Raw genomic sequence first — 12,974 nt, 5'->3', positions numbered from 1 at the left:
TCCAGGATTCTTGCCCTGAGAATCCCATGATCAGAGGAGCCTGGTGGGATACAGTCCACAGGGTCACAGAGTTGGTGACAACAGAGAAGCTGAGCGCACACATACACAAGGTATAGCCGGGACCCCTCAGGCTCCTGTAAGTACTGATATTTTCTTTCAGGAAACTTCTAGAGCCAGCTTTTTCTGGGGCTTGTATTGACTGAGGATGGGAACCTCAGCTCTCCTTATTTGATCTCTCTTGCAGCTTTCTTGCCCTGGGTAGTTTTGTCTCCTTAGGAACCGTGGAAAGAAAGTTTGTCTACAAATAATTCCTTCTACCTGATACTTTCAATTTGTTAATAAAATAGTTCTATACAGGAATAGTAGATCAAATATACTTTAAAAATCCAAAAGAACTGAGAAAGACCTTTTGAATGATTATTTCCCTCCTCCACGCACACACACACACAGATTCACATACAATTCTGGACATTCTGAAGATACTGACAAAATAGCTATTGAATTTATTAAAGATTTTCCCCTAGTATCGGAGGAGGAAAGCAAATGCTGTTGCTAGGAGAAATCTTTATTTAAAATTCTTTAACACACAAGATCCTCAAAGAATAATAACACTATTGTGTCCATGGAAAAACAGGTATTTGAGAATTGGAATCTGGTACAAAAAGAAGTGTGCATTTCATTGTCTATGTCTTACCTGCAGTAGAAAGCAGAGAGTTTCTATAGGTTAGTTAGTCATTCAGTTATTGGTCCATCCATTTGTTTTTGCTGAGTGATCCCCTGTGCTGGGCCAGGCAGGCTCCCAGGCATTGGGGCTAACATGGTAAAGGAGGCTCTGCCCACATGGAGCTTACTGTCTACGAGAAAGACAGTCTATTAAAGAAAGAATTTACAATCAAGTGATATGAGTGCTGTCACAGGACACACTGGGTACATTGGGAGCACAGAGAAGGGTAACAGAACCATGTCGGGGCAAGGGCGTAGAAAACAGAAGGGTCACACAGGAGGCTGGAGGCCAAGCAAGGCTGAAAAAACCAGCCCCAAACTACACAGAGCAGCAAAAGGAAAGGGAGAGTCCAAGGGCAGGGGGAATTTCTGCTTCTGGCTGACGTCCTGGGGCATCACTGCCTTGACCTTTGGTAAAGGATGGAGATGCCGGTGAAGGTCAAGAAGATCACGCTGGCCACGCCTCCGATCATCAGGCCCAGGATGCTGCTGTGTACCTGCATGGCCTGACATCGTTCGCCCGTGTAGAAGAAGGCGTGACCTGAGACGCACCTGGGGAGACAGGACAGAGGTGGGGGTGGGAACCACATAAGCCCCCAGGGCTTCCTGACCAAGAGAAGGACTCAGCAACAATGGCCTTGTTAAGAGCATTTGTGTTCGTTAATGCTCATTTCTTGGCTTTGCTAATTGGAATTTGGTTACCGAAGATGTTGACTCTAGGTCCTGGGAATTCTGGTGTACTGTATCAGTGTATCTGCACATCTGGAATTATCTCAAAATAAAAGTTTAACAAAGAAGAAACAAAATGGAGATCAAAAAATGCTGAGAAGGGGACGCCCCTGGTGATCCAGTGGTTAGGATTCTGCATTTGCCCTGCAGAACGGGTTCGGCATTGGGTTCGATCCCCGAGAGAACTAAGATCCCACATACCACAGGGTGTGGCCAAGGAGAAAAGCTCAGTAATTAAAGAACATTTCCTTTACTATTGGAAAAAAGAAAAAATAATACAAAAATCCACGATGAATTAAAAAAGTCAAAGTTTAAAGAAAAAAAGAGGTGAGAAGAAATGTTGATACTTTGAACAAATCAGACCAACTCCCACATCTGCTACTATTCTGTCAAATGAAAGTGATGCTTCTGTCATCCCATACATCCTTTTATGAAATATTTTATACAAATAACAAGCGTTATAAAAAGAACTATTAAATAGAGCAAAGTACAGACAGTCAGACCCGGATGCAGGTCCCAGCTCCAGCATTTGCCGACAAATTACTTATGTCTCTAAGTTTCAAATTTCTTATGCCCTACAGGGGGATAAGAAGGCCTTCATGTCACAGGGTGGCTGTGAGGAATGATCTAGATTATGTATGCATACTGCTTGGGGAAGTGCATGACATACAGCCAGCAGCCCCCAAATATCAGAAAATTTTATTACTATTACTGAAAACATAACTATGATTATAGGACAATGAACTAATGGACAATAGAAATAATCATAATTAATAAGTCATAATAATATCTGTAGTCAGGGAAGATTTAAGCTTGGTCCTGAGTCTCACCATGATGGAGCATGGAAGCTAAAAGCTCTGGGTCACTTTTAAGTCCTGCAGTAGAGTTCAAAATTCCAACAACATTCAAGCTGTTGTTGACAGTGCCCCAGAGGAGATTCAGGACTCTTCTGCTCTGGCAGGACTCTTGCTCTGCCCGTGGAGTCAAGGACAGCCACAGTTGACCATCTGATGCTGTGGATGCCCTGACCTGAGACTGTGCCTTCTAGCAGGGTAAGAAGACACGGGGCTCCTCTCTGCCACCCTCACCTGTGCCCCCAACCACAGGGCCTACCTGCAGCTCACCATCCCCTTCACGTTCACGCAGATGCCCTCATTTTGACAAGGGTTTGGGTCACACGGGTCTCTGAAGTACTGCGGCCAGTTGTGGTCCTCCAAGGGGCCCGTGTTGCCCACTGACCGCTTCTGTCGGCTGCGCTGCCCCTGGTCCAGGCTGCTCGGGAGGGCTGTCTCTAAGGAGGCCTTTCTCGAAGCTTCTTCTGAGGTCTGCTGCTCCTGGCCATGGAGAACAAGGCCTTGGGGGATCAGCCTGCTGGTTTGAACTTGAACTTCAGTCTGGTTAAGATGGGTGATATCTTGAGGAAACAGACAAAAGAACATGTGGACAACAATTCACATCCATTCCCGGAGAAAGTTCCTTGGGTCGGGTCTACCTCTTTTGGACATCACCTTGAGTGACACAGGAAAGTGGCTTTGAATCCAGTAGATTTTTATAATGTCAGCTATTTATTATTTTTTATTTTTATTGATGTATATAGCTGACAAATATTATATTTGTTTTAAGGTGTTCAGCATAGTAATTTGACATTTTTATAGATCACACTCCCCATAAAGTTATTATAAATATTGACTATATTCCCTGTGTTGTACATTATGCCTTTGTAATTTATTTCATACATAGTAGTTTGTACCTTTTGTACCTCTTAATCCCCTCCCCCTAATTTGCCCCTCCCTCTGCTACTCTGGTTCTCTATATCTGTGAGTCTGTTCTATTATATTTGTTCATCTGTTTTGTTTTTCAGGTTTCACATTTAAGTGAAAACAGAGGACTTGGCTTTCTCTGTCTGAGTGATTTCACTAAGCATAATACTCTTCAAGTCCATCCATGTTGTCACACATGGTAAGACTTCATTCCTTTTTTGCTGTGTTTATTTTTAAAAGTAGTCCAATCATGGTTTTATTTATTTGACTTGAAAAAAGAAGCATAACGTGAGCATGGATAGACTGATTGAGACTACACTGAAGTCAGTCTGAAAACTGTCACATTTGATAAATTATGCAAAAAGATGGCACTAAAATTGTAGTTTCTCCCAAGGACAGTTAAAATCTAGATAGAAGTCCTTGAAAAAAGGAGTAGAAAGTTGTTCCCTTAGAGCACATCTATTTTTTAACCTAGTTGTCCCCCAGAAGACCCCTACCTTTCATGAGATACTTAAAAATACATGTAAAATCAGTAGAACACTCAGAACATAGGATTATATATTCATGAAAGCCAGCAAAATACCTTCAAAGTCCACAAGAATTATAAGGTCATCATTTTTAAGGAAGCTTCTTCTTTTCAGCATTTGATGGGAGATGACAGCACTCCAACCAAAGTCAATGCTTCTGAAACATTCACAACTGTTGTCATAGGCCCCCACGACAGAGGGCCTGTCCCAGATGACGGAGCCATTTATAGCTGAAAAGTTAAAGAAAACAGAAAATCACATTATCGCTTTATATTTCACTTTCCATTTGTCTTTGATGAGTATAGAAAGTTTTGTGGGATTTTTTTAAATTAAAGTATAATTGACTTACCGTGGTGTGTTAATTTCTACTGTACAGTAAAGTGATTCAGTTATATACATATCAGTTCAGTTCAGTTCAGTTGCTCAGTTGTGTCCGACTCTTTGCAACCCCATGAACCACAGAACGCCAGGCATCCCTGTCCATCACCAACTCCTGGAATCCACCCAAGCCCATGTCCATTGAGTCGATGATGCCATCCAGCCATCTAATCCTCTGTCGTCCCCTTCTCCTTCTGCCCCTAATCTTTCCCAGCATCTGGGTCTTTTCAAATGAGTCAGCTCTTCACATCAGGTGGCCAAAGTATTGGAGTTTCAGCTTCAACATCAGTCCTTCCAATGAACACCCAGGAATGATCTCCTTTTGGATGGACTAGTTGGATCTCCTTGCTGTCCAAGGGACTCTCAAGAGTCTTCTCCAACACCATAGTTCAAAAGCATCAATTCTTTGGTGCTCGGCTTTCTTTATAGTCCAACTCTCACATCCATACATGACCACTGGAAAAACCATAGCCTTGACTAGACGGACATTTGTTGGCAAAGTAATGTCTCTGCTTTTTAATATGCTGTCTAGGTTGGTCATAACTTTCCTTCCCATGAGTAAGCATCTTTTAACTTCATGGCTGCCATCACCATCTGCAGTGATTTTGGAGCCCAGAAAAATAAAGTCAGCCACTGTTTCCATTGTTTCCCCATCTATCTGCCACGAAGTGATGGGACCGGATGCCATGATCTTAGTTTTCTGAATGTTGAGCTTTAAGCCAACTTTTTCACTCTCCTCTTTCACTTTCATCATGAGACTCTTTAGTTCTTCTTCACTTTCTGCCATAAGGGTGGTGTCATCTGCATATCCGAGGTTATTAATATTTCTCCCGACAATCTTGATTCCAGCCTGTGCTTCCTCCAGCCCAGCGTTTCTCATGATGTACTCTGCATATAGGTTAAATAAGCAGGGTGACAATATACAGCCTTGACGTACTCCTTTTCCTATTTGGAACCAGTCTGTTGTTCCATGTCCAGTCCTAACTGTTGTTTACTGACCTGCATACAGCTTTCTCAAGAGGCAGGTCAGGTGGTCTGGTGTTCCTATCTCTTGAAGAATTTTCCACAGTTTATTGTGATCCACACAGTCAAAGGCTTTGGCATAGTCAATAAAGCAGAAGTAGATGTTTTTCTGGAACTCTATTGCTTTTTCGATGATCCAGCAAATGTTGGCAATTTGTCTCTGGTTCCTCTGCCTTTTCTAAAACCAGCTTGAACATCTGGAAGTTCACAGTTTTATGTATTTATATATACATCTTTTAAACATTCTTTTCTATTATGGTTTATCATAGGATACTGAATATAGTTCTCTGTACTATACGATAGAAACTTATTTATCCATAAGGGCTTTGTTAATCAGAAAAAAAATGTGTTGGAAAAAATCAGGTTATTTACTTTTTCCAGGAGAATTAAAACAGAATTGGGAGAGGGAGGAGCAGAGAACCACTGCTCTGAAGGGTCATGGTCTACTACTGAGTGACTTTCTCAATGAAGGGGAAGAGACAGCTATAGTGTTTTCCTTTTAAGACTTACGTCTCTTCTTTTGAAAAAAAAAAATAACTTGCCCGTTTCTTTATTATGCAATTTCACTTCACGGACATACTGAGAATCAGTAACATTTTAGGAGTCAGTGCATCAGTTCAGCACAGAGCCTCACAAATTCTGAGTACTTAATAAATGACTAGCAGGATCTGTCTTCTTGGACTGAGCTCAGTGAAGCAGGATCTGCCTGATTTGCTTGTATTCTAAGGAACTGACACAGAATTTGGCACATTGCAAGCCTTGACTAGATGCTCGATGTCGATGGATGAATTTATGAACGTGAGAGAAGATGATATTGAAAAATTTAATTTACATAGAAAGTAAACTTTTACTAAAGGGGAAAGGGAGTAGGGGGGATAAATTGGGAGCTTGGGATTAGCAGCTACAAACTACTGTATATAAAATAGATAAACAACAAAGTCCTACTGGATGGCACATGGAACTATATTCAACAGCCTATAAACCATCAGAGAAAAGAATATGAAAAAGAATATATATGTATAACTGAATCACTCTGCTGTACACCAGAAACTAACACAACATTGTAAATAAACTATGCATCAATTAAAGAAAAAAGAAAAATTTAACTTAATGCTCCAACATGACGCTATTTTAAAATTTATTTTAAATTGGAGGATAATTGCTTTACAATGTAAATTGCTTTACAATGTTGTGTTGGTTCCTGCTGTACAACAGGAATCAGCCATAAGTATACATATATCCCCTCCCTCCCAATCCCCCATCCCACCCTTCTAGGCCATCACAGAGCTCCTGGCTGAGCTCCCTGTGCTATACAGCAGCTTCCCACTAGCTATCTCTTTTAGGCATGGTAGTGGATATACCAATATGTGCCCAAGGAGGAAGTGTGAGAAGAAAGTTAATTTCTCCTACACAGATGGGAACCGTATCTGTTGGCCCTTCCAGGTGGAGGGGCAGTTCTTCCAACTACCTACCTGTAGATGTCTGGGACTTGGAGGTAGTAAACACCATGCTGGAGGACATTCTCTTCCTGACATCGGCTTCCTGGTCGAGTATTGTCATGATCACCTGTCTGTTCTCCACTGGCCACTCGAGGACAGCATCATTCTCTCCACTGCACAGGTGAAAGGTGAGTCCCAAGTACCCAGAGCTCCCGGAGCTCGTTCTGCCCTGAGGGTACAAGGTCAACCCCAAACCGTAGCCCTCTGAATTGTAGAATCGAGGGCTGTGGAGTTTGTCCCCTTTCACCGTGTTCTGCAGGACCTGGGAGAAATTCCGGACTGTCCAAACCCCTATGGGGCATGGGGTTTCCGTCAGAGTGATGTCATCCAGGTAAATTCCCCCACTCGAGTTCTGGGGGTCGCCTTTTGTGCCCTGGAAAAGGTAGCGAAACTTCTTTTCCTCTCTGAGTGTCACATGGGCAATTTTCCAATTGTGGTCAAAATCTCCTGAGGATAGAGAATACAATTGGTAACAACTGTGGCCAACATGTTTGGAGCACTCTTTGAGCCTGGTACTGTGGCAAGCACTTTACATGAATGATCTCATGTAATCTTCACAAACACAGGAGAGATCTGCTTTAAACTTGTTAAGGAACGTTTCCAAAGTCACATATCTGATATGGGAAAACAGCTAAAAAAGAAAAAAAAAAAAAGATGCACTCTGATTTATCATAAAAATCTTAATCATGAATTTGTTTTCTATTATCATTTCATTCTGCAGGTTCTGGGTTTTCCCTTGGTACAAATGCATCACATCCCATAATATTAGCACTGCATGCCTCAAACAGACATTTGATAAGACAAAAGACAAAAGATGGTAATTTCATATGTCCGTATTTACAATCCTTGCTAACACAGCAGATTCTCTCCTCTTAAAGGGCACCCAGCTGTCATCCCTCCATTTAATAAAGATGCTCTGTAAATTTCAGCCAGAAAAGTGAACTCCTCAAAACCATTATTTGTAGCATTTTCTACACACAGAGTGGCCTGAGTAGAGATGGTTTGGGCCCCTGTTCTTCTGAGTAGCCTTTTACAAAGAAAGCCTCCCCCCTTCAAGAGCAGCAGCTTCTGGGGACTTCCCTGGTGGTCCAGTGATTAAAACTCCATGCTTTCACTACAGAGGCCATGGGTTCAATCTCTGTTTGGGGAACTAAGACCCATACTCCGAGGCATGGCCAAAATATTCAAAAATATATAAATAAAACCAACATCGACTGGTTTTGGGGAGTTCCCTGGCAGTCCAACGGTTAAGTTTCCACCCTTCTAATGCAGGAGGCATGAGTTTGATCCCTTGTCGAGAAACTAAGATCCCACAAGCCCCATGGCACAGCCAAAAAAAACTTTTTTTAAAAAAAAGAGCAGGAACTTCTTCTGGAAGTACACAGAATGCTTCCTTTATCTGGACTCCTAATTTTAATTGAGAAATTCTTTGCTGAATGAAAAAATAGAAACACATATTTCTCCCTTTCTGTTTATGAATGAACCACCACCACAATAAAAGATTGTAAGTACTTAGCTTTTATAACCCTGGATCTTGATTTTCAGCCAGATTACTCTGACATCCTCCTAACTACCTTCAGTTCAGTTCAGTTGCTCAGTTGTGTCCGACTCTTTGCGACCCCATGAATCTCAGCACGCCAGGCCTCCCTGTCCATCACCAACTCCCGGAGTCTACCCAAACCCATGTCCATAGAGTCAGTGATGCCATCCAGCCATCTCATCCTCTGGCGTCTCCTTCTCCTCCTGCCCTCAATCTTTCCCAGCATCAGGGTCTTTTCCAGTGAGTCAGCTCTTCATATCAGGTGGCCAAAGTATTGGAGTTTCAGCTTCAGCATCAGTCCTTCCAATGAACACCCAGGACTGATCTCCTTTAGGATGGACTGGTTGGATCTTCTTGCAGTCCAAGGGACTCTCAAGAGTCTTCTCCAATATCTTGGCATTTTATTAATATGATTTTCATGATCTTCTCATAGAAATACACAAAATATCACTTAGGAATATATAAATGATTTTTTAAGGAAGTTAATGTATACAAATGGCTTCAGTTCAGTTGCTCAGTCATGTTTGACTCTTTGCGACCCCATGGACCGCAGCACGCCAGGCCTCCTTGTCCATCATCAACTCCTGGAGTTCACTCAAACTCATGTCCATTGGGTTGGTGATGCCATCTAACCATCTCATCCTCTGTCGTCCCCTTCTCCTCCCACTTTCAATCTTTCCCATCATCAGAGTCCTTTCAAATGAACGGCTTACTTCCCACCAAGTAGGTTTCAAGGTACTTCAGTGTATTAAATAATGGTATCCTCCACTTTGCTGAAACAGATGCAGGAACAGTTGTGGCCCACTATCTAACCATGTTCTTTCCCTCAGCATCAATCCCTGCTTCCTTTAAGCCTCCAGTCTTCACCCTGAATCACCAGTTTTCTCTCTCCTGGCTTTCTCCAAAGTTCCAGAGAAAACTGGACTTTTATACTCCGATTGTTCCCTCTCTTCTTTCCCCGACTGGCCTCTTACAATAGTATATTTCAGCCTCACCCGAAACCGCAGCTTTTGAATGGTTCAAGCATCCATTGAGTGGTTAAAGCATGCCAGGCATCCTACATTTGGAAGACACAGAAGGGAGGCCAAGAAAAAGGAGGAGGAGACAGAGAAGAGGAAGATCTGGAGGAGGCGGAGGAATGGAGACGGGCAGGAGGGTGAAAAGGGCCGGGGAGGGGAAGGAGGGGAAAGAGCACAGCCCTGGATGTGAAGCCCAATCAGTCCCCGCAGGACGCCTCCAAGTACCTTGAAAGGTCTTCACCTTGACCAGCTTGCGCACGTTGCCAGTACTGTCATCCCTCCTGATCCAGACGACCAGTCTATCTGAAGGGCTGCCTGTCATTTTATAGAAAAACTGCAAGCATTGCTGCTTCCTCTTTGGGTAAAGAATCCGAGACTCCAGCATGGCCGCCTCCTCCGCTGCCCCGAAGCTGGTGTTGAAGTACATGAAGTAGCCAGCGCCTATGGAGAGAGGACCCCAAAGTCCCATCTCTGGCCATCCACACCCCAGGCTTCCCTCAGCCCAGGTAAGGTGACAGCAGTGAGCACCGGCCATTACCCAGGCAACAAAGGCTAGAACTCTTCGGGGGAAATAGAAAGATTGTTTGTCAGTAAATACTCTGTCTCTATAGACAGAATTGCAAGTTGAAGCCATAGCACCCGGCTGTCTGTTTTTTGATTACCTTTGTTCCCAAAGTTGGGAAATGTACACCTTTGGCTTAAGGAAACACAGGGTTTAAGCAAAGTTTGATGGAATTTAGTGTCTATGAGATGAATTCCATCTTCTTCATTAACTTTGTTGTTAAAGATTCATTCCAAGGAAAAGACCTGGCCTCCTAGTTATGTCAAAAACTGTTGGATTCAAAGTTTTAAGGGTTGGATTTCACATATTCACAATGATAAGGATTCAATTTCAACCTTTCCTAGCCGAATAACTGGGTGTAGATCAGTAGTAAAGAGTCAACTTTCCTATGTCCAAAGAAGAGGCATTCAAGGCATGTTAGGGACCAGTTGAAGGTTTCTCCTGAATGGAAAGAAAGCCTTGGAAGGACACTTAAAATAGGGAGGTAAAGGGTCTATATTTGTGCCAGAGATTGGGTTCACCCAACTCAGGTATCTCAAAATTCTCTCCCTTCAAACAGGCAAGTGGCTAAACATATACATCACTTGGAAACCAGCTCACTACTTCAAAGTCAAGGGCAATGAACAATTCTCGCATATAAAGAAGTCATTTAAACTTACTCCAGTAGTCATAAATGGATGTGAGAGTTGGACTATAAAGAAAGCTGAGCACTGAAGAACTGATGCTTTTGAACTGTGGCGTTGGAGAAGACTCTTGAGAGTCCCTTGGACTACAGGGAGATCCAACCAGTCCATCCTAAAGGAAATCTGTCCTGAATATTCCCTGGAAAGACTGATGCTGAAGCTGAAACACCAATACTTTGGCTACCTGATGCAAAGAACTGCCTCATTGGAAAAGACCCTGATGCTGGGAAAGATTGAAGGCAGGAGGAGAAGGGCACGACAGAGGATGAGATAGCTGGATGGCATCACCGACACAATGGACATGGGTTTGAGTAAACTCTGGGAATTGGTGATGGACAGGGAGGCCTGGCATGCTGCAGTCCACGGGGTTGCAAAGAGTCGGACACAACTGAGCAACTGAACTGAATACTCAACCTCTTACCAAATGCTCCACTCAAAACATTTCACCAAGTAAAAACGAAGTGAACATCTGGTACAGTTCTACGTTCTGTGACACTACAAATCCCTGCTTCATCCTGCCTCATACATGGGGCACATGCCTTCCTCATTGACTGCAAGCAATGATGTTTAAATAAGCTTTCCACAAAGCTGAAAAATACCGTAATGGCTTTTCCATTTCATCAGGGAAAATTATATTTTCCTGTATGTTCTTCTCAGTACTTGATCTTCAAGCCTGAGACTTGCACGTTGTGAATTGCCAAGGGCTTGGGTTAAGGTAAACAAGAGCTCACAGGTCTAAGAAGGTCTCCAGGTGGTCCTTGATCAGGAATTCCAGTAGATACAGTCAGAAGTGTGAAGTGCAAATTCAGTAAGTCAGATCGGGGAATCAGGACTCCTGAATTCTTGCCCTGATGCTGCTACTGACTGGGTGTGCACTCATCTCTCTGGGGTTCAAGTGGGAAGTGGCTTCTGTCGTTCAAGTTCTTTGAGTCTATGCATCTATCCAAATAAGACAGTGCTCTCTAGCAGAGGAAACCCGGTCCCATTAAGTGCCTCCTGTGGAAGAAGCATCATGGCTGGTCAAGTTAACCTGATAAAGGTTTTCAAGATCCTTCTTCTGGGTCATGGTCCATTCCTTTCCTACTAAAGTGCTAGAATGGTCAGTCAGCAGATTTTTCTCACCCAGAGATCACGTTTCTGTTTAGCTGGAACTTGCACGTTAACCTAGCAGCAAGCCTACAGGAGAGATTAGATTAGAGGCTACAATGGGGATTGAGAGAGAACCTCAGGTATAAATCACCCTTTGGACACTGGAGATTATGCGTTTAATAATCTGATGTGTGACAGAGACTTTCACCCTCTGTCAAGGTGGGAGGAAGCGGGGCCATGGTTTACAACTTCTGACAATCCCCCTGTTGGCCTGGTATCTTGATGATAAGCTAGGTCCCTTCTGTGAAGGAACTCTAACCAACAGTCACACGGGTATGGACTAAGGGACTTGATAACAGCCCAGTCTTTAAAGGGCAACTATAATCTATTACCCCACCTGCTTCCAAATAGGGTTGACATGATTTCAATACCAAGCACATAATAAAAGAGTCTTAAGATAGAAATTTAAAAATAAATAGAACCTCCAGAGAAAAGGGAAAGATGGGAGGAAAAAGTAATATGGAGTGAAGCTGCTGGTCTGCCCTTTAAGGCTCTGTATGCTGTATCTCCTTCCATGCTCACGATGAAGTATCAACAGCTTGATGGCTTGTTATTGTTATTTAGTTGCTCAGTCGTGTCTGACTCTTTGTGACCCCATGCACTGTAGCCCACCAGGCTCCTCTGTCCATGGGATTCTCCAGGCAAGAATACTGGAGTGGGTTGCCACTTCCTTCTCCAAGCTTGATGGCTTACAAAAGCCAAAAGACTTATACAACAGCAGCAACAAAAACAACTTCTTGTGGTCACAATTAGCCTGATGGAGCCAGATTTTAAACCCAGGTCTCCCCTGACTTTAGGGCTTTTTTTAGCTGCACAAATCATGTGTAGGAACTATCTGAAGTTATGCTATTCATTATGGTGGCTACCAAACATGCATGCTGATCGATCATTTGAACAGTGGTCAGTCCAAAGTGAGATGTGCTTTAAGGATAAAACAATACCAGATTTCAAGTACTCACTATAAAAAAAGGGTGAAGCACCTCATTAATAGTTTCTATACTTATTACACATTGAAAAGCTAAGATTTTGGGTATATTGGGTTAAATAAAATGTATTATTGAAGAGGCTCCTTTGTTTCTTTCTTTATGTGACTGTTAGAAAATTTTACATTACATATGTGGTTCGCACTATAGTTCCGTTGGAGGGCACTGCTATTGAGACATTGCCCTAATTTATAAACTTTTATCCTTTTTTAATTAAAAAATTTTTATTGAAGTATAGTTGATTTACAGTATCATGATAGTTTTAGGTATGCAGCACAATGATTCAATTTTATATATATAAACTAAATTTAGTGATTCAGTTTTATGTGTGTGTGTGTGTATATATATATATAAATGTATATACATATATATATATCCTACAACTCTTCCTTATAAGTT

The 12,974-nt window shown here is 42.5% G+C and overlaps 1 protein-coding gene across 4 annotated transcripts in view; it reads right to left on the bottom strand.

The window, feature by feature from the left end:
* Nucleotides 1-547: 547 nt before the first annotated feature.
* The window catches only part of MEP1A (meprin A subunit alpha), a 30,373-nt gene continuing 17,946 nt past the window's right edge, over nt 548-12,974 (bottom strand). For all 4 annotated transcript variants that reach the window (XM_081519673.1, XM_081519672.1, XM_081519671.1 and 1 more), the window contains 5 exons: nt 9,424-9,639; nt 6,613-7,086; nt 3,796-3,969; nt 2,566-2,866; nt 548-1,275 (listed from right to left, as the gene is read on the bottom strand). In XM_081519673.1, coding sequence (XP_081375799.1) covers nt 1,119-1,275; nt 2,566-2,866; nt 3,796-3,969; nt 6,613-7,086; nt 9,424-9,639 — 1,322 coding nt within the window. In that variant the 3' untranslated portion in view covers nt 548-1,118. The remainder of the gene's footprint in view (nt 1,276-2,565; nt 2,867-3,795; nt 3,970-6,612; nt 7,087-9,423; nt 9,640-12,974) is intronic.

The sequence above is a fragment of the Giraffa tippelskirchi genome, chromosome 8, assembly GCF_054371585.1.
Source record: "Giraffa tippelskirchi isolate mGirTip1 chromosome 8, T2T-mGirTip1v1.2.pri, whole genome shotgun sequence".
Classification (NCBI taxonomy): Eukaryota; Metazoa; Chordata; class Mammalia; order Artiodactyla; family Giraffidae; genus Giraffa; species Giraffa tippelskirchi.
The sequence above is the reverse complement of the archived record's forward strand: the minus strand, read 5'-3'. Positions and strand labels throughout refer to the sequence as shown.